Source organism: Mus caroli, unplaced genomic scaffold (assembly GCF_978045245.1).
Source record: "Mus caroli unplaced genomic scaffold, Mus_caroli_1 scaffold_4, whole genome shotgun sequence".
In the NCBI taxonomy this organism is placed as follows: Eukaryota; Metazoa; Chordata; class Mammalia; order Rodentia; family Muridae; genus Mus; species Mus caroli.
The window spans coordinates 141783031-141802939 of NW_028227259.1; the positions used below are offsets into that span (position 1 = coordinate 141783031).

The 19909-nt window shown below is 49.6% G+C and overlaps 1 protein-coding gene across 5 annotated transcripts; it reads left to right on the forward strand.

The window, feature by feature from the left end:
* Positions 1-40: 40 nt before the first annotated feature.
* Tfr2 (transferrin receptor 2) lies at positions 41-16592 on the forward strand. Of its 5 annotated transcripts, none has more exons than XM_021162123.3 (20): positions 62-138; positions 276-322; positions 1215-1268; positions 1508-1754; positions 1845-2022; positions 4657-4797; positions 4878-4989; positions 5084-5206; positions 6656-6772; positions 6876-7015; positions 8010-8173; positions 9274-9393; positions 11816-11898; positions 11989-12052; positions 12145-12212; positions 12300-12376; positions 12457-12541; positions 12631-12858; positions 13145-13285; positions 15959-16592. In XM_021162123.3, exons 3-20 carry the CDS (start codon positions 1236-1238, stop codon positions 16232-16234), a joined length of 2397 nt encoding a protein of 798 aa, XP_021017782.1. In that variant the 5' UTR covers positions 62-138; positions 276-322; positions 1215-1235; the 3' UTR covers positions 16235-16592. The 5 variants fall into 5 exon arrangements, with proteins under 5 accessions (XP_021017780.1, XP_021017782.1, XP_021017783.1 ...); XM_021162124.3 differs by having other exon boundaries at positions 87-163; XM_085837352.1 differs by having other exon boundaries at positions 126-145.
* Positions 16593-19909: the final 3317 nt, after the last annotated feature.

Sequence of the window (19909 nt, forward strand, 5' to 3'; positions counted from 1 at the left end):
GGCCTGGGGGCGTGCTCTGGTGGGTGTGGCCTCAGTAGGGTTTGAGTCTCCTGGGAGCATGGTCCAAGAAACCCAGAGACCTGTTGCTGAGCTGAACTTGGCTGCTGTGTCTTCCCACTCAGGACTCGGCTTTGACAGGCACGAGGCAGGGACTGGGGTACTGGTGAGCCCCTACCTCTCAGATCTTTCTGGACCTGGGTAGGACCCGCAGTTTCCCAGGGGAGACCTGGACCAGAAGTAAGGGTGAGGTGGACCCTGAACTTTTCCATTCACAGCTGCAGGTCCTGGTGTCTTCGTCGCGGCTTGGATTTCAAACTGGAGGGTAAACTGCGGTTATGGCCCTTCATCAAAATTTTAGAGTCGTAGACCCCAAAAGAGAAACGCTTAAGTCCTTTAGTGATCCAAGGGGTGCTGGGGAGAACTGTGGCTTGGCCAAGACTTTTTCTGCCCCCCTAATGGTGAGGTGGAAACCCAGAGTTTCCTGACTCCAGGACCCACTCGTCGGTTTCTTTTGACCTCTTTACCTCATCCCTAACACTTCCTCCCCAGCAACCAAGCAGATTCCAGACAGACAGACAGACAGCTTTGCGGTCAGATTAAAACACCAAGTCACCCCACTAAGATACAGCTGTTTGGAATCTGAGACAGGGGTTGGGGCAGGAAGACCAGCTAACGGGTTATTTGGAAGGCTGTATTCTGGGAAAAACCTAGCAACCAGACGCAAGAGGTGGGAAGGGGCAGACATTTTTCATAGTGAAACTTCCAAGGGGGCTGGGGATTTTCCCCAAGGACACCCTGAGAGAGTGAAATCAGGGAAAAGGAGGGATTTACCTATATCTCCCCTTCCCCCTCACGTTAAGCCCCCCATCCCCCAACCTGTGACGGGAACCAAGTTGGCCAAAGTCTGCTCTGAGCTTTAAAAAAAAAAAAATTGATTGTTTTGCAGTCTGCCCACAACAGTGGGGTTTGTGGAAAGATTGGTGGGAGAAGGCACTGCCCCTTGCAGTCTAGCATGAACCAGGGGGAATGTCTAGAAGGCTGGACTGAGGCCAGACTGTGCCCCCACCCTTATGGGGAATGAGAAACGGCCTAGGTTCAGGCTGCCTGTCTGGGCTGATAAGGGGCCCTCTAGGGCTCCCACAAACGGTTTATCGGGGTTTTGTGTGTGTGTGTGTGTGTGTGTGTGTGTGTGTGTGTGTGTGGACTACTTGCAGAGTTCAGGAGGGGGCACAAGCATGGAGCAACGTTGGGGTCTACTTCGGAGAGTGGTAAGACCACGGGGGAGTGGAGTTGTGGTTACAGACATTAGGTCTTCCTTCGTGTCTCTTAGGCCCCTCCCTAGGTTGGCCCCACCCGTCCCCCTTGGGTCCCTCCTTGGGTCCCTCCTCTCCAGCCTCCAGAGCTCCCTTCCTCCTGGCCAGAGTCAGTGACACCATTCTTGCCTAACCCTCAGCCAACTCTTAGGCCCCCTCCTGTAATCTCATGCCTACCTCACCCCTCCACTCAGCAACAGTGGTCCCCAAGAACCTCTCAGACCATCTACAGACGCGTGGAAGGCCCTCAGCTGGAGCACCTGGAGGAGGAAGACAGGGAGGAAGGGGCAGAGCTTCCTGCCCAGTTCTGCCCCATGGAACTCAAAGGCCCTGAGCACTTAGGCTCCTGTCCCGGGAGGTCAATTCCCATACCCTGGGCTGCAGCAGGTCGAAAGGCTGCCCCCTATCTGGTCCTGACCACCCTGCTAATCTTCACTGGGGGTGAGTCTTCCCTCCCTCCTCCTGGGCTGGGGGCATTTCTGGGGTCTAGTAGAAGAGGGCACAAGAGAACCCCATCTTCCCACCTGCCAGCCTTCCTCCTGGGCTATGTGGCCTTTCGAGGGTCCTGCCAAGCGTGTGGGGACTCTGTGTTGGTGGTCGGTGAAGATATCAACCCTGAGGACTCCGGTCAGACTACGTTGTACTGGAGCGACCTCCAGGCCATGTTTCTCCGGTTCCTTGGGGAGGGACACATGGAAGACACCATCAGGTAAGAGCACAGCCTGGCTGCTGCTTGGTCCAGTGTCCAGTCATCAGCTCAGACCGGAGGAGCCCCGTCACTTCTCATGTTGCTCAAAGTCCTTTCTTGGGTCTTCCCACCTGCCTCTCTGGCCTCCCTGCTTAGCGGTCCTTGGAAGGATGGCAGACACCAGGAGCTCAGTATCCAAAGGCCAGAGACATCACAGATGGTTTATTTAGGAGATAGGTAGCTGGGTGGATGAAAACAAGGGACCAGGGCCTGGTGGCGTGTGTCTGTAATCCCAGCACTCAGGAGGTATATGCAGGAGGATTGGGAATTCAAGGTCATCCTGGACTACGTATTAAATTGGAGGCTGGCCTAGGATGTATGCATCCCCATCTCAAAAGCAGAAATAATTTGTAAAGTTAAATGACATTTTAATTTTATGTTATGTAATGAACAGGTAATGAAGAATGGGTATGAGAAAAAATTTAATATTTTTTCAGCATGTACTGAGTCGACCACATGATCTTTTTTTTTTCCTCTTCGAGATTCCTTTTTCTTTTCTTTTTTTTTTTTTTTTTTTTGAGACAGGGTTTCTCTGTATAGCCCCGGCTGTCCTGGAACTCACTTTGTAGACCAGACTGGCCTCGAACTCAGAAATCCACCTGCCTCTGCCTCCCAAGTGCTGGGATTAAAGGTGTGAGCCACCACACCAGGCTTGAGTTTCCTTTTTTAGTTATTTAGTATTTATTAGAGTGTGGTGTTTGGATGCCACTGAGCATGTGTGGTGGTCAGAGGACAGCTTGCAGTGTGGTTGGTTCTCTCCATCTACCATGTGGGTCCCAGGAATTGAACTCAAGCGCTCATTAACACTAAACACCATTTGCCTGCTGAGCCATCCCACTGCCCTTCTCCCAGATGTGGGCTTTGAACCTAGAGCCTTGAGTGCTGGTACTCTACCGATGAGCTACATCTCTAGCCCCTTACTGTTTTGTTTGATTTAATTTGTATAGGTTTTACCTTTTTTGAGATGAGGTCTTGTGATATAGCCCAGGCTGGCCTCAAACTTGAGGTCCTCTGGCTTCAGCCTCCCAAGTGCTAGGATTATAGATTTATACCTGGGTTTTCCTCGTCTTCCTCCTCCTCCTCCTTTTCCTTTTCTTTCTCCTCCTCTTCTTCTTCCTCCTCTGCACTTAGGATTGAAGTTTTGATACACCAATGGGAGTTTGATCAAAATAGATGGCTTTATTTCGCTACAAAGACCTCCAATCTGAGGCTGGGGCTATAGCTTGGGGGACAGAGAACTCACCTCACATGATCCCCTGTGTGGCATGAACTAAGTGTGCTGGCTCATGCCCATGATCCCAGCACCTGGGAAGTGAGAGCATGAGGATCAGGAGTTCAAGGCCCTCTTCAGCTGCATCATGTCTTCCAGGACAAATGAGACCTTGTCTGCCCCCCACCCCCACTCCAAACCTATGAAAGCCGGGAAATGGGTAGAGCTCCCTACTGCTGAATTTTCCCAAGTTCCCATCCTCTGCAATGTAGTAAGGAATTTTTAAAGTGACAATACATTGAAAACTCTGGAAATGTGGGACAATGTATATGTTTCAGTCCAAGAAAGACAGACAGACCTGCGGATACAGTGAGGATGAAGGGAGGAAACCAGAGCCTCAAAAGGTCTAGTTGGAAAGTGGGATTCAGAGCTGGCAAGATGGCTCAGCAGGTAAAGGGGATTGCTGCTAAGCCTGACAACCTGAGATCAGCCCCCAGGATCTCAGGGTGGGAGAAGAGAACCTGGTTCTAATTTCTCCTCTCATCTCCACATGCCCAAGGTGCCATTTTTGGTATGTGTGAACATATGGGTCAGAGCACACACACACACACACACACAATTAATATAAATTAAATAAAGTAAGGTGGGGTCCAGAACATTGAAGGATGTGCAGATAAACTCTTTCCTATCCATCCTGGACTTACGTGGGACTTAATACTTTGGCTGGGCCTGGTGGCAGACGCCTGTAATCCTAGATATTTGGGGAGCTAAAACAGAGAATTTCTATGCCTGTGCCTACCTGGATTTCAAGCGAGTCTGTGGCTAGCCTTGGCTATTCTGGATAGCCTTGCCTTAAAAATAGGACAGAAAAAAAAGTTGGTTTGTGGTACAGTGATTTCCTAGAATCTGACAGAAGAGAATGAAGGAGGTAGAGAGGGAAAGGGGGAAGGGAGAAGGAAGGGAGGAGGGGAGGAGGGGAGGTAGAGCCAGGAGCTTCCTCCATTCCAAGGCTGGAGGTCAGGAAACACAAGAGTATCATGGGAGATGTGGCCACCCAAGAAAGGCCAGGTCTCTGCCCAATGGAGAGCAGATTGCTTCCCCTGCAAATATAACAGCTCATGAGAGGGCAATACATGGCCGAGGTGTGAAGGCTAGTTTAGGTGACAGACCCTTGCTGGGAGATGACAATGGAAGCTGACCAGATTCCACCTCCCAAGTACTTTCACCTGAATTTGAGGCTAGCCTGGTTGGTATACATGAGATGCCATCCCAGGCCTGCATTTACCATCTCGGTCTTTTCGAGTTTTTTTTTTTTTTTCCCACTTGTGCGGGAGGGAATGTAGGAGTCCCTTTCCTGGCCCCTAGTGTGATTTCTCTCTGCCCAGGCTGACCAGCCTCCGGGAACGCGTGGCTGGCTCAGCCAGAATGGCCACCCTGGTCCAAGACATCCTCGATAAGCTCTCGCGCCAGAAGCTGGACCACGTGTGGACTGACACGCACTACGTGGGACTTCAGTTCCCAGATCCGTGAGTCTGGGGATGTGACGAGGGGGCGTATTATGCATGGGATTGCACAGCCAGGAATGCTCACTCTCAGCCATCCTCAGGGCTCACGCTAACACCCTGCACTGGGTGGATGCAGACGGGAGCGTCCAGGAGCAGCTACCGCTGGAGGATCCGGAAGTCTACTGTCCCTACAGCGCCACGGGCAACGCCACGGTGAGGTTCCCGGGATGGGGAGCCCATCACGTCCTCATCCGGTAGCCGAGTTGGGATACCCGCAGCGAAGCCTCACCAATTCCCGCGTTCCCAGGGCAAGCTGGTGTACGCCCACTACGGGCGGCCGGAGGACCTGCAGGACCTAAAAGCCAAGGGCGTGGAGCTGGCCGGCAGCCTCCTGCTAGTGCGAGTTGGGATTACTAGCTTCGCCCAGAAGGTGAGGCTCCCAAATAAGACATCCTGTGAAGTGCGTTGCAAGTGGTCTGGGAAACAAGCGTGCCTTCATGGGATCTAGGAGCCTGTCACCGGGAGGAGAGAAAAATCAGGCACATTTTAAGAAAATGTTGGCAGCCGAGCGGTGGTGGCACGCAGACCTTTAATCCCATCACTCGGGTGGCAGAGGCAGGCAGGTCTCTGTGAGTTCCAGGACAATCCGATCTAGAGAACTAGATCCAAGACAGCCAGGGCTACACAGAGAAACCCTGTCTCAAAATGGAAGGAAATGGAAGGAGGAAAGAGGAGGGGAAGGGAGAGGGGGAGGGGGAGGGCGAGGGCGAGAGGGAGAGAGTGTTGGCAGAAGACTAGCACGAAGTAACCTGTAACCCCAGCTACTTAGGAAGCTGAGAGGCAGGAAGATTGTACAGGACCTGCTTGGGCTACACAACAAGACCATTCTCCCTCCCCCTCCTCCTCCCCCTTTTCTCCCCCTCCCCCCTTTCTCTCCCTTCCCCTCCCCCTTTTCTCCCCCCTCCCCCTTTCTCTCTCCCTCTCCCTCTTAAAAGTAAATAATAAAGGGCTCAGTGGTTAAGAGCACTGACTGCCCTTCCAGACATTCTAAGTTCAAGTCCCAGCAACCACATGACATCTCAGTAATGGGATCCAATGCCCTCTTCTGGTGTGTCTGTAGACAGCTACAGTCTGAAGATGAGTTACAGTGTACTCATATGCATAAAATAAATAAATCTTTAAAACTTTAAGTAATAAAAAGTTTATTTTTAACTGTGGGATGTGGTGGCACAGGTCTGTCGTCTCAGTGCTCCGGATGGGAAAGGCAGGAGGATTAAGATTCAAAGTCATTGTCTGGCACAGAAAGAATTTGAAGCTAGCCTGGGATATGTGAGAGTCCATCTTGGAAACCAAACTATAGGGACAGGGAGATAGCTTAGTGGGTAAAGGTCCTTCCTACCAAGCCTGAATTCAATCTCTGGGATCTATGTATCCCAGAAGAGGAGAACCTGTTCTTGCAAGTTGTCCCCTAACACACAAATAAATAAATACCCGTAATTCCTTGCCTTACATGCCCAACGCCTTGGGTTTGATTTCCCAGCACTGTATACCTCTGTACCACATATGTGTCTGAAGCTTGTGGAGGCCAGAGCAGGTGTCAGATCCCCTGCAACTGGAGTTACAGATGTGAGCTGCCATTTAGGGGCTGAGAATCAAACCTAGGACCTCTGGGAGAGCAGCCAGTGCTCTGAACCACTGAGCCATCGCTCCAGCCCTGAGCAGAGAGGTTTCGAAGTGCTCCAGAGGCACCATGGGAGGACTGTAATACTGAAGTGCTGGGTGATATCTACTACACATGTTGGTCCCTTAAGGATGACAGCTGCCAACGAGAGGAGCCTTTTCTTTTTTAACCTTTCCTTGCTTTTCTGCCCTCCTTCAGGTAGCCATTGCCCAGGACTTTGGGGCCCAAGGAGTGCTGATATACCCTGACCCATCAGACTTCTACCAGGATCCCCACAAGCCAGGCCTGTCTAGCCACCAGGCTGTGTACGGACATGTGAGTCTTGGGGGGAAGCCGAGCTCCCTTCCTGGGGCCCAGGGACACACAGATGGAGCTTGTTCGGACCACAGTTTCAGAGTGAGCACCCCTTCCTCTTTAGGTGCACCTGGGAACTGGAGACCCTTACACACCTGGCTTCCCATCCTTCAATCAAACCCAGTTCCCTCCAGTAGAATCATCAGGTCTTCCCAGCATCCCCGCCCAGCCCATCAGTGCCAACATTGCTGATCAATTGCTCAGGTAACCTGGCGAGGGAGACAGGATAGGGGGAGTAGAGGTGGGGAGTAGCAGGTGGGAGCTGTAGTTAGCTGTAGGGTTCCGTCAGTGACTAAGAAGGTGAGCTGAGCCTGGAGAGATAGCTCTGTTAGTAAGTGCTTGCTGTTCAAGCATGAAGACCTGACTTATATCTCCAGAAGCCATGTTCAAACCAAAGAAAACCTAAATGCACGAGTGTGATTCCAGCCCTGGAGAGGAGGAGCCAGATGGATTCCCTGAAGCTCACTGGCATCCAGCTTAGCTAAATTAGTGAGCTCTAGACCAAGTGCAGAGCCTGTCAAACGAAAACCAAGGTGTCCTGAGTCTCACATACTCAAGAGAGGACAGACTCCCACAAGGTGTCCTCTGACCCCCCTCACATACACTATGGCAAGCATACACACGCACAAGCACACAAAGTAAAATGTATTATAAACTTTTTTTAAAAAATGCAAATGCAGCCGGGCATGGTGGCGCACGTCTTTAAACCCAGCACTTGGGAGGCAGAGGCAGGTGGATTTCTGAGTTCGAGGCCAGCCTGGTCTACAGAGTGAGTTCCAGGACAGCCAGGGCTACACAGAGAAATCCTGTCTCAAAAAAAAAATGCAAATGCAGATGCAAGGTTGACCTGTTGGCCTCTATACACATGTGCGCGCACGTGCCCATACACACACACACACACACACACACGCACGCAAACACACACTTCTATACAAACGTGCATGCATACACACACAAAAGAAATAGATGACCTTCTAGGTGGGCACTCTTTCTACCAGGCCTCACCATCTGGTACACCCACAAGTGCTGCAGACCTTCCCACAGAACACAGTTTAGGCTGCACTGTCCTATCGAGCAGGGTATAGAGGCAAAGATCTAGAGCCAGAGGGAAGAAGAGAGAATGAAGCAGGTCTTTCAGCTGTTTTGCATCCTAGACCACACTACCACTTCAAGACTTTTCTGCCCCATTTCTTTCCAGGAAACTCACAGGCCCCGTGGCTCCCCAGGAGTGGAAAGGTCACCTCTCAGGCTCTCCTTATCGGCTGGGACCTGGACCCGACTTACGCCTTGTGGTCAACAACCACAGAGTCTCTACTCCCATCAGTAACATCTTTGCGTGCATCGAGGGCTTTGCAGAGCCAGGTGGGCTTGTCTGCCCAGCATCTCCCACTGCTCTTAACCTCGACCAGTGAGGGCTAAGGTAGAAGGCCCTGGAGAAGGGCCAGAAGTGGTACCCAGGGATTGGAGGCTGATGAGGGGTGGCTGTGTGGAGCCCTCCAAATGAGCAGTATTGCTCAGTCGTGAGTTCCCTTTGCATCATTGGTGAGCAGGTTGGATGATGTTATACTAGAGATCTAAGCATCAAAGGCTAGATTGGAGGAGTGAGTCTGGTGGTGGGGAATCAATGGTTGCCGAGCAGATTTGGGGTGAGGTAGACCTGGGAAACCCTTGAATGGCCAAGTGTCAAGGGAGCAGCGGAGACCTGGGGTGACACGCAGATGGAGATACTGGAAGTCAGAGGAGGGGCACAGAAGAGCTGAAGAGAGAAAGGCGGGTTAAGGGAGATGCAGAACCTGCCTGACCAGAATGAAGCCCAGAATGTCTGCAGGGTTTAGTCAGTCATGGCACCTCATATCTGCCATCCCAGCATTCAAGAATCTGAAGCAGGAGGATTATAAGTTCAAGGTTAGCATAGGCTACATAGCCTAGGCCCCAAGACCCTGTATGAAGCAGAGGTAAAAGGGGCTAGGAATTGTGGCACCCACCTACAGACAGGAAATCAGAAGTTCAAGGCCAGTGTAGAACACAAACAACATAAAATAAAAGTAAAACAAAAACAAACAAACAAAACCCTCTAGCAAAATAGAATGTCCTGGTGGTAGCCCAGCTGATAGAGTGTTTGCCTAGCATGGGAAAAACTCTGAGTTTGATCCCAGCACCTGACATGGTGACACATGCCTGTAACCCTAGAAGTTGAGAGGAGGTGAAATCCTGTCTTCAGAAGAAAGTGGGGGAAAGTGTGTGTTTGAATCCCCAAATGCCTATTAATGGATCAGGCCATCTGGGCAGAGCTGAGAGAGATAGGCATGGTCCTTTGACACAGCCAAGATTATAGAGCTCTGGTTGTAGAGATGGGAGGAGCTGTGGTGAGGAAGCTGACTGGGGAAATTGGAGAGGAAGGACTGAAGCTCTGGGGGCACTTGTCAGTCTAAGATGTGGGCTTTACACATATCTTCCTTCAGATCACTATGTTGTCATTGGGGCCCAGAGGGATGCATGGGGCCCAGGAGCAGCCAAGTCTGCAGTGGGGACTGCCATCCTGCTGGAGCTGGTTCGGACCTTCTCTTCCATGGTCAGCAACGGTAAGGTCAGAGCCAAGACCTGTGTGAGTTGGTGCTGTGTTCCGAGCTAGGTCTAGGTCAAAGGTAGTTGGCAGCATAGACTGGAGAGAGGCCACTTGGATCTGAGTCCTCTGATTGGAGGATCCAGTGTATGCTTCTAGGCAAGTACCTGCATCGATAGAGTATTTCTTCATCACTGTGTTAGCCCGGGGGCAGACAGGGTGCTTCAGTGGGTTAGGACACTTGCTACCAAGTCCAGTGACCTGAGCTTTATCCTCAGAAACCACGTGGTAGAAGGAGAGAACCAGTTCCCCCAAATGGTCCCCTGAGTGGCACACAGAGGCCACCGTACGCATGCATACATACACACAAAAATATTTTTAGGGGCTGGAGAGATGGCTCAGCAGTTAAGAGCACTGACTGCTCTTCCAAAGGTGCTCAGTTCAAATCCCTGCAACCACATGGTGGCTCACAACCATCCGTAATGAGATCTGACGCCTTCTTCTGGTGTCTGAAGACAGCTACAGTGTACTTATGTATAATAATAAATAAATCTTTAAAAAATATTTTTAATTTTGGGCAGGCATGCCCTATAATTTCAGCCCTCAGAAGATGAAGGCAGGAAAAAAAATCAACATTTCAAGGTTATTCTTAACTATATAACAAGTTCTAGGCCAGCCTGGGCTACATGAGTCTTTGCTTCATAAGAAAAAACAACAAAAACTAAACAAAACAAAAACCAAAAAAACCCAACTGTCCCCCCAAGTCAAGTCTGGTGGCACATGCCTTTAACCGCTGTACTCGGCAAGCAGAGGCAGGCAACCTCTTGACTTTGAGGCAAGACTGATATACAAAATGAGACCTTGTCACAAACAGAAAGCAAAAACTTAAATTTTAAAAAATGATATTGGGCAGTGGCGGTGCACACCTTCAATCCCAGCACTCTGGAGGCAGAGACAAGCAGATCTCTGAGTTCAGGGCTAACTTGCTCTACACCGAGTTCTAGGATAGCCAGGGTTACACAGAGAAGCCCTATCTCATAAATAAATAAATAAATAAATAAATAAATAAATAAATAAATAAATAAATAAATACATAAATACATAAATACATAAATACATAAATACATAAATACATAAATACATAAATACATAAATACATAAATACATAAATACATAAATACATAAATACATAAATACATAAATACATAAACAAACAAACAAACAAACAAACAAACAGAGTGTGTGGTGCACAGATGTAATCTTAGCACCGCAGAAGGATAGCAAGATAATCAGGAGTTCAGGGTAATCTCTGGCTATATAGGGAACCCATTCCCTCAAAAATAACCTGGCCAAGCATGGAGGCACACATCTGTAATCCCAGTGTTCAAGAGGGAGAGGCAGAGGGATTGCTGTAACTTCAAGAGCCAGCTCAGGCTCCAATAACAAGTAACTAGCAGGTCAGGGCTATATAGCAAGACCCTGTTTCAAAACAATAAATGAATGAAACGTTTTAAAAGGAGGTAGGAATATAGCTCGAATGGTAGGGTACTTGCAAGAGCAATCTCTAGTACTGCAAAGCAAGGGAGGGAAGGAGGGAGGGAAGGGGGGAGGGAGTGAGTGAGGGAGGGAGGGAGGGAAGATCAGGTAAAGTGCCAGACTCTTCAGGGGATGACCAACAGCACAATGGGGAGGGGACTTAATTAAAACAGAGAACAATGGCACGCACATGTAAAGGTGCCATAGCAAAGCCCATTTGTATGTTGATTTCTGAGTTAACTAGCCAGACAAGGGACATGGTGGTCCACACCTGTCATCACAGCCGATGGAGGTGAAAGCAGATCATCTGTTTTTTTGGTTGGGTTTTTTTCTTCAAGAAAGGGTTTCTCTGTGTAGCCCTGGCTGTCTTAGAACTCAGTGTAGACCAGGCTAGCCTTGAACTCACAAAGATCTGCCTGCCTCTGCCTCTGCCTCTGCCACCACTGACGAAGTTGCAAGTCTTCTTTTACCATATAAGGGGGTTTGAGGCTAGCCTGGGCTACATGTGACCCTGTCTTAAAACAGCAATCAGGGCAGAGAGATCGGGCAAGAGCAGGAGTTGGAGCCCCAGAGTCCCAGGTGGTAGCAGATTGTCCTGCAGGTTGTCTTCTGATCGCCACGCTTCCCCCACTGTGGCAGGTGTGCACCCACAAGTACAAATAAAATTTAAAAAGTAAAAACTAAACAGAGACTGGGAAATGGTGAGTGTCCACGGCCTGAGTGAGAGTTAAGCAAGAAAGGGCATCTTTTAGAACCCAATCCAGTGTGTTATTAAGTGAGTCTGGGAGGATCCAAGGTGGCCTGGGATGCTGGGTTCATAAAGAGAGTGGAGACCCTCTGGGGACTTGAATAGAGAAGGATGAAGGGGGGGACCTTGACCCTCCATTTTATCCCTCTGCACATAGGGTTCAGACCTCGAAGAAGTCTTTTGTTCATCAGCTGGGACGGAGGTGACTTTGGCAGTGTGGGAGCCACAGAGTGGTTGGAGGTGAGACTTGGGGTTCTGGGTCTGTAACCAGGTAATGGGGATGGGTGGAGGGGCCAACCTTCCTTTTCCGTGCTCTTCCCCGACCCACAGGGCTACCTCAGCGTGCTACACCTCAAAGCTGTTGTGTACGTGAGCCTGGACAACTCCGTGTTGGGTGAGCTAGGGTAAAGCTACCGCCTGGCCCTCTCAGGTTATACAAAGGGATTTATCCCTGAGCCCTGCATTCCTCCCCTCCATTCTCTTCAGGAGATGGCAAATTCCATGCTAAGACCAGCCCCCTTCTCGTCAGCCTCATTGAGAATATCTTGAAGCAGGCAAGAGGGGACTGTGGCTGGGGATGAGAGAATCTCATGGGAAGGCAGCTTGAAGAGGACAGAGGCTGATCTGTGCCTCTCATCTAGGTGGATTCCCCTAACCACAGTGGACAAACGCTCTATGAACAAGTGGCACTCACCCACCCCAGCTGGGATGCTGAAGTGTAAGTAGAAATGACAGACTGCGGGGTGGAGACTCAGGAGAAACTGAGTCCCCAGAGGCCTTCAATCTGCCTGTCCTCAGGATTCAGCCCCTGCCCATGGACAGCAGTGCATATTCCTTCACAGCCTTTGCGGGAGTCCCAGCTGTGGAGTTCTCCTTCATGGAGGTGAGACTCCCCGGCCCTTGCCCCAGGACACCAGGCCCTCAGCCTGTCAGCACCACGTTCCTGCGCCCAGCCCCTCCATGTCCCGGCAGGATGATCGGGTGTACCCATTCCTGCACACGAAGGAGGATACATATGAGAATCTGCACAAGATGCTGCGAGGTCGCCTGCCCGCCGTGGTCCAGGCAGTGGCTCAGCTCGCGGGCCAGCTCCTCATCCGACTGAGCCACGATCACCTACTGCCGCTAGACTTCGGCCGCTATGGAGACGTGGTTCTCAGGCACATCGGCAACCTCAATGAGTTCTCTGGGGACCTCAAGGTCCAAGATGCCAATCCCGCTCCCAGTCTGCAGGGGTTCTTCATAACTAGGGGGTGCCTGGCTTCTCCTCTCCCCAGCCCTGTCCTCCAATCGGCCCCTTTTACTTAAATCGGCCTAATCCTCGAGGACACATCCAGTACGACGCCACATCCCTGGGATCTGCCTCCCTAACCTCATAGGCCCGGCGATCCCCCTGTATCCCGTTCCCTTTCTCTTTTGCGCTTTGACCCCACCCATATTGGTGCTGGCACCAATCTGTCAATCTTAGACTGTGCCTCGCCCACAGGAGCGCGGGCTGACCCTGCAGTGGGTGTACTCTGCAAGGGGGGACTACATCCGTGCGGCGGAAAAGCTGCGGAAGGAGATTTACAGCTCGGAGCGGAACGATGAGCGTCTGATGCGCATGTACAACGTGCGCATCATGAGGGTGAGACCCGGCCCCCCGCCCGCCCCCTTCTGGCCTGGTGGTCCCTTATCCCAGGGCCTGGCATTTGTAAAGCATTCCACCCCGACGCTTTCTGTTGGCTGCTCTATCCCTCTGTTCTGGGTGTACGATACCAGATATTCAGGGTTCATAAACCAGCCAGGCTAGAAAACCTGACCTGTCACTTTCACAAGCTCTTGCCAGGTGATGAAATGGATAGAAAGGACCTGACTCCTTGTTGTCTGCTGTTTAACCTGCAAAGCCTAAAATATTTGTTCCATGGATTTTTGCAGAAAAAAAGTTCCAGACCTCTTTAGACTGTGTGGCCTGGGTCTTGGAAGACAGGCAAAACATCAGTTGATTCAAGGAAAAGAGGTCTTTTCAGGGTGGAGGGTAAGGCAGGGAAATAGACCTAGCCTTTCTTGAGAGCTGCGCATGGATCATCAAAGCCAGAACAGAGATCCTGTGGAGGACTGAACAGTGGATCAGGGACCAGTTGGGGGGAACCTTTAAATAGTTGAAGAAATTTGGGATTTTTGTGGGCTTGAGGTGGGAGGGGCTGGGATAAAATCAGAGTATTGTGCATGTCAAACAAGTGCCTTACCACTGAGCCACGCCCCCAGCCCCTCCCTGGGGATTCTAGGCAAGGGCTCTACCACTGAGCCACGCCCCCAGCCCCTCCCTGGGGGATTCTAGGCAGGGGCTCTACAACTGAGCCACGCCCCCAGCCCCTCCCTGGGGATTCTAGGCAGGGGCTCTACCACTGAGCCACGCCCCCAACCCGCCTTTCATTCACATTTTGAGAGAAAGTTTGCTTGGTTGCTCAAAATAGCCTTGAACTCACTTTGCAGTCCAGGTTGGCCTTGGCCTTTGATCTGCCTCCTGACTTGTCTCTCCAAGTAACTGGTATTACAAACCAGGTTCAGGAGTTTGGATTTTGAGTATCTGGGCATCACGAAGTTTTCTTACAAGGAGGTGAGGTGGCCAAACAGAATATGTAGAAAGGATTCTGGAGAGAGTACCAATGGCCTGAGGAGGAAACCTCTGCTGTCCTGCATACCAGTCGCAGGTGTCAACAAATGCCTATAGGGGGCGCCTGACCGATGGTAATCGCAAAGGCACTACTCCCTAAACCGGGAGTAAGAAACCTGCACAGGCAGGATGCTGAAAGTGGCGTTCAATAACGATAATAGTAGCTGGCTTTTGTAGAGAGTTACCAGGGCCAACGACTTTATTTTACTTTGTGCAACAGCAGGACTTCCTGCGATGCTGAGAGGTTGGCAGCAGTGTAGGCTCAAAGAAACGAAGTAACATACCCAGTATCACACAGGCAGTAAATGATGGAGTCAAAATTAAAGATGAGGAACTCTGCTCCCATAGCCTGTGCTCAATATCACAAAAGAGAAGGATGGGGTAGGGAAAGGAAGAAGGGACAGAAAAAGAAAGGAGGAGAAAGGGGGGGGGAGGAAACGGACTGAGGCTGCAGTTCAGTTGATGGCGTGCTTTCTGGTATGCACGAAATCCTGGATTCCTCTCGGTAGGCTAAGACAACTAGCCTTGGCCACACAATGAGACACTGTCTAGGGGGGTGCGGAGGGTTATTAAGGAACCCAGGAACCCAATATATCATGTTCTACCACTAAGCCACATCCCCAGCCTTCGGAACTCATGTTTAAGAAGGTGATGCTGGCACGTGAGAGAGTGAGGCTTTTTAAGATATCCCCTAATTCTGTAGGGCAGGATCTTATGAAAGATTTGGCAAAGTGAGTTAGAAGCTATACCCTCTGAGGTTCTGTTTGAAACCATGGGCACACGTGGACTGTTGAACGGATATTTTTAAAGGTGTAAGGGGGTGAGGGGGCTCATGTGGAGGTGCACACCTGTAAATCCACAGTCTCAGATCTCCTGAGGCTGAATCAAGAGAATGGCGAGCTTGAGGCCAGTCTGGTCTGCACAGCCTGGACTACCACAGTGAGTCTTTGTTTCAGAGAAAAACAAACGAACAGGGATAAAAAAAGGAGGCTCAGTTGGTAGAGTCTGCTGTATAAGCATGAAGTCTTGAATTTGAAGCATCAGTTCCCATGTAAAAAGCCAGGCTTACTGGTAGATGCCTGGACCTCAGACTTCGGAGGCAGAGAAGCCCAGAGCTCATTGGCTAACTAGTTTAGCCAAATTGGCAAGTTCCAGGTTCAGTGAGAGACGCTGTCTCAAAAATAATATGGAAAGTGATTGAAGAAGGCTCACCAGCTGCTGACCTTGGTCTCCACACACATGCATGCACACACACAAGAGACGGGCTTTTATGCCAGACACATTCTCTGTCACTCTAGTCCCAGGGGATCTGACACCTTCTTTTGACCTCTGCTGGCACCAGGCCTGTATGCGAGACACACACATACAAGCAAGACACTCGTAGTACACAGAATAATAAATCTAAAAAAGAAAGAAAGGCAGGCGAGGAGGGATTAGAACCCTGGCTCCTGATGACGTCACTTGATGAGTCTTCCTAATTGGACAGCTTAAGGGAGGTAGGCCTGGACGAAGCTGTGGAACCCTATTTGTGAAGCAGGCCCTAGGGCCTCAGGGTGAATTAGGATCTGTTGGAGGGAAGAGTGACTGAAGCCTTCCGCAGCAGACATCTTGGCATCTAGACCTGTTTTCACTTTTTCCGTGCAGGTGGAGTTCTACTTCCTGTCCCAGTATGTGTCGCCAGCCGACTCCCCATTCCGCCACATTTTCCTAGGCCAAGGCGACCACACTTTGGGTGCCCTGGTAGACCACCTGCGGATGCTGCGCACCGATGGCTCGGGAGCTGCCTCTTCGGGGTTGACAGCAGGTCTGGGCTTCCAGGAGAGTCGCTTCCGGCGCCAGCTGGCTCTGCTCACCTGGACACTGCAGGGGGCAGCCAATGCTCTCAGTGGCGACGTTTGGAACATCGACAATAACTTTTGAGGCTAGAAGCCCTCCATGGGCCCCACGTGATTCTCCTTTCTCCCTCTTTGAGTGGTACAGGCAAAGGAGGTGCATGAGATTGTAACCTATCCTCCTTAACATCCTTGGTCCTGCAACGCTGGTGCGCCATATTTTCTCAGTGTGGCTGTCATGCCGTTGCTTACCCAGAAAGCGGTTTTCTTCCCGTCACAGGCCCTTCTGCCTTCAGGAGCAAAGTTCCCCATATCTAGAGACTATCTAGATGCTGGGATCTGATCAGCTCTCTTAGAGAGTGAGATGGACAGCGTCATTATTTTATGACACATGGGCAGTATGTGGGCAGCCCAAGATTAGATGTCAATAAAGCAATTGTAACCTCTGCTGTCCATACGCAATTTAGCTTCCTCTTCATGCCGTACCCACTCCTCATATCTGCCTTGAGACTACGGAAGAAGGCACAGAAGGCACCTGACAGCATGCTTGTAAGATGTTATCCACATGGGAAAAATAACTGTTCTGATGTCTAAGAAAACTGCCTAAAGATAATGGGTAGGAGGTGGGGCAGTGGGGATAACTCATCAGGAATGGGTGATTGCTGCCAAGCCTGGTGACCTGAATTTAATCCCCAGGACCAACATGGCAAAAGGAGAGAACTAGTTCCCACAAGTTTTCCTATATCCTCCAAATGTATGCCCATAAAAGCACAAATAGATAAATGTTTTTGCTTTTGTTTTTTTAAAGTGGCTTTGTGGTTAAGAGCACTGGATGCCATTCCAGAAGATACTGGTTCGATTCCCAGCACCCATATAACCGCTTACAACTGTCTGTAACTCCAGTTGCTGGGGATCAGATGCCCTCTGCTGGTATGGTGTACGACTGCATGCATGTAGGATACAGACATACATACAAGCAGACAAAATACCCATACATGTAAAATTAAAAAAAAAAATTTAAAATAGTTTAAATTATAAATTAATTTAAAGAAGAAATAAAAGATTCATGCCTTTAATCCCAGCACTGGGCTGGTCCAGCACTGGAGTGAATAAAAGCAAGGGCATCTCTATGACTTAGAGGCCAGACCGCTGGTCTAGGCGTACATAGTAAGTTCAGTGGTAGCCAGTACTATGTTGTGAGACTCTGACTCTCTCTCTCTCTCTCTCTCTCTCTCTCTCTCTCTCTCTCTCACACACACACACACACACACACACACAGAGAGAGAGAGAGAGAGAGAGAGAGAGAGAGAAAGAAACCAACCACAATGATCTGACCATATGGTGGGAGGGAAAAAGCTAACTCCTGCAGGTCACATGCTCATGCATGGGTAAGCAAGTACACACACACACTAAATAAATGTTAAAAAAATAGGGGGGGGGACTGGAGAGATGGCTCAGCGGTTAAGAGCACTGACTGCTCTTCTGAAGGTACTGAGTTCAAATCCCAGCAGCCACATGGTGGCTCACAACCATCCGTAATGAGATCTGACTCCCTCTTCTGGTACATCTGAAGACAGCTACAATGTGCTTACATATAATAAATAAATAAATCTTTTTAAAAAAAAAGACTTTTTAAATGGAAAGTAAGGTGGCCAGCTGCTCAGGAACAATACCCCAGCTTGACCCCTGATCCCCACACACACACGTGCATACACATGTACTCACACACACCTTGTGGACCCCTATAGGACTGGTCACATACCTCTTAGGCTGACCCTATCACCTCTGGGATCCCCCTGTGGCCAACCTTTATCCGGTAAGGATGGAGACTGTATTAGTGTGTGGGCTATAGGTAGGGAGATTTTTAAATGACGGTATTTCTTTCTCTTTGTATTTCAAATTTTTAATTTTATTGTGTGTGTGTGTGTGTGTGTGTGTGTGTGTATATATATATCTCACAGCCCATGTGTGGAGGACAACTTATAGGTGGCAGTTTTCTCTTCCATCCTGTGAGTCTCTAGAAGTCAGATCAATAGGCTTGGTGGCAGGTGTCTTGACTAGCTAAGCCATCTCCCCTTCTCCTTCCACCTCTCTCCCTCCCCCTCCCCCTCTATTCATACACACACACACACACACACACACACACACATCTGTTTTGAGACAGGTTCTCACCATGAAGCCCCAGCCACCCTGGAGCTCAGTCTGTAGGCCAGGCTGACTCTCGAACCTGCTTCTCCCTCCTGGAATTAAAGGCATGCACCATCACACCTGGCCTCTTCTTTTCTTTCCTTTTCTTGTCTTTCCTTCTGAAGACAAGGAAGGGTTCATGGTGTAGCCCAAGCTGGCCTTGAACTCAAGGTCCTACAGGACCTCTGGAAGTGCAGTCAGTGAGTGCGCTTAACCACTGAGCCATCTCTCCTTCCTATATAGAGTCTATTGTTAGGTAGAGGACCTTTAATGTTGAGGTAAAATGAAGAACTGATCAAGCATGCTACCACCTGACAGGCAGATTTTTTTATGCTATTTATATATTTTTTAAAAGATATATTTGTTTTTATTTTATTTATATGAGTGCATGTATGTAGGTGTACCCATTTTGTGCCCAGGGATTCAGAAGAGGTGACAGATTCCCTGGAACTGGAGTTATATAGAGATGGTTTGAGCCACCATGTGAATGCTGGGAACCAGACTTTGGCGTTCTGCAAGAGTACCGAGTGCTTTTAACCACTAAGTCATCTGTGCGGCCCCAAAAGAAAAAAACTTAAAAGAAAAGGAAAGGTCCATCGGCAGCCATGGTGTTGCACATCTTAGATTCCAGGCAGAGCCAGGCAGATTTCTGTGAGTTCAAGGTCAGCCTGCTCTACAAAGCTCTACATAGAGAGACTCTGCCAAAAAAAAAAAAAAAAAAAAAAAAAAAGTCCCAAACCAAACCAAGACTACATAGTAGGATCCTATTTTGAAAAATACCACTGAGAAGTAGAGGCAGTGCTGTCAGAGGCTAAGAGCACCTACTGTTCTCTTTCAGAAAATGTGAGTTAGCTCCCCAGTACCCACGCCTGGTGGTTCACCCCGGCCTGTAACTCCAGCTGGAGGGGTGTGGTGGTTTGAGTGAGCTGTCCCAGTGTTGAATACTTGGTCTCTAATTGGTGGCTGTTTGCCACAGAGGTGTGTCACTGGGGTGGGATCTGAGTTGCCAAAGGACCAACACCATTCCCAGTGTGTTCTCTGCTTCATGCTTGTGGTTCAAGATGTGAGCTCTCAGCCGCTGCTCCAGCCCCATTACCTGCTCTGTCTGCTCTGCCATCGTGAGTTTTAACCCTCTAAAAGTATAAACTCAAAATAAATGCTTGGTTTTATAAATTGACTTGGTCGTGGCATTTTATTGCAGCAATAGAAAAGATGGGAGGTGGGGGGAGTGGAGAGATGGTTCAGCGGTTAAGAACACTGACTGCTCTTCTAGTGGTCCTGAGTTCAATTCCCAACAACCATATGGTGGCTCACAACCATCCATGAGATCTGACACCCTCTTCTGGTGTGTCTGAAGACAGCTATTTATAAAATAAATAAATAAATAAATCTTTTTTAAAAAGGAAAAGAAGCCGGGTGTGGTGGCACACGCCATTAATCCCAGCACTCGGGAGGTAGAAGCAGGTGGATTTCTGAGTTTGAGGCCAGCCTGGTCTACAAATAGCCAGGCATGGTGGTACACATCTTTTTTTTTAAGATTTATTTATTATATGTAAGTACACTGTAGCTGTCCTCA

Excerpts from the sequence above, each read along its gene's own strand:
- Tfr2 (XM_021162121.3), top strand. The coding sequence starts at position 59 with ATGGTCCAAGAAACCCAGAGACCTGTTGCTGAGCTGAACTTGGCTGCT. Across the intron at positions 1,269-1,507 it reads GGGGTCTACTTCGGAGAGTG|CAACAGTGGTCCCCAAGAAC; the intron begins GTAAGACCACGG and ends CCCTCCACTCAG. Across the intron at positions 8,174-9,273 it reads CGAGGGCTTTGCAGAGCCAG|ATCACTATGTTGTCATTGGG; the intron begins GTGGGCTTGTCT and ends ATCTTCCTTCAG.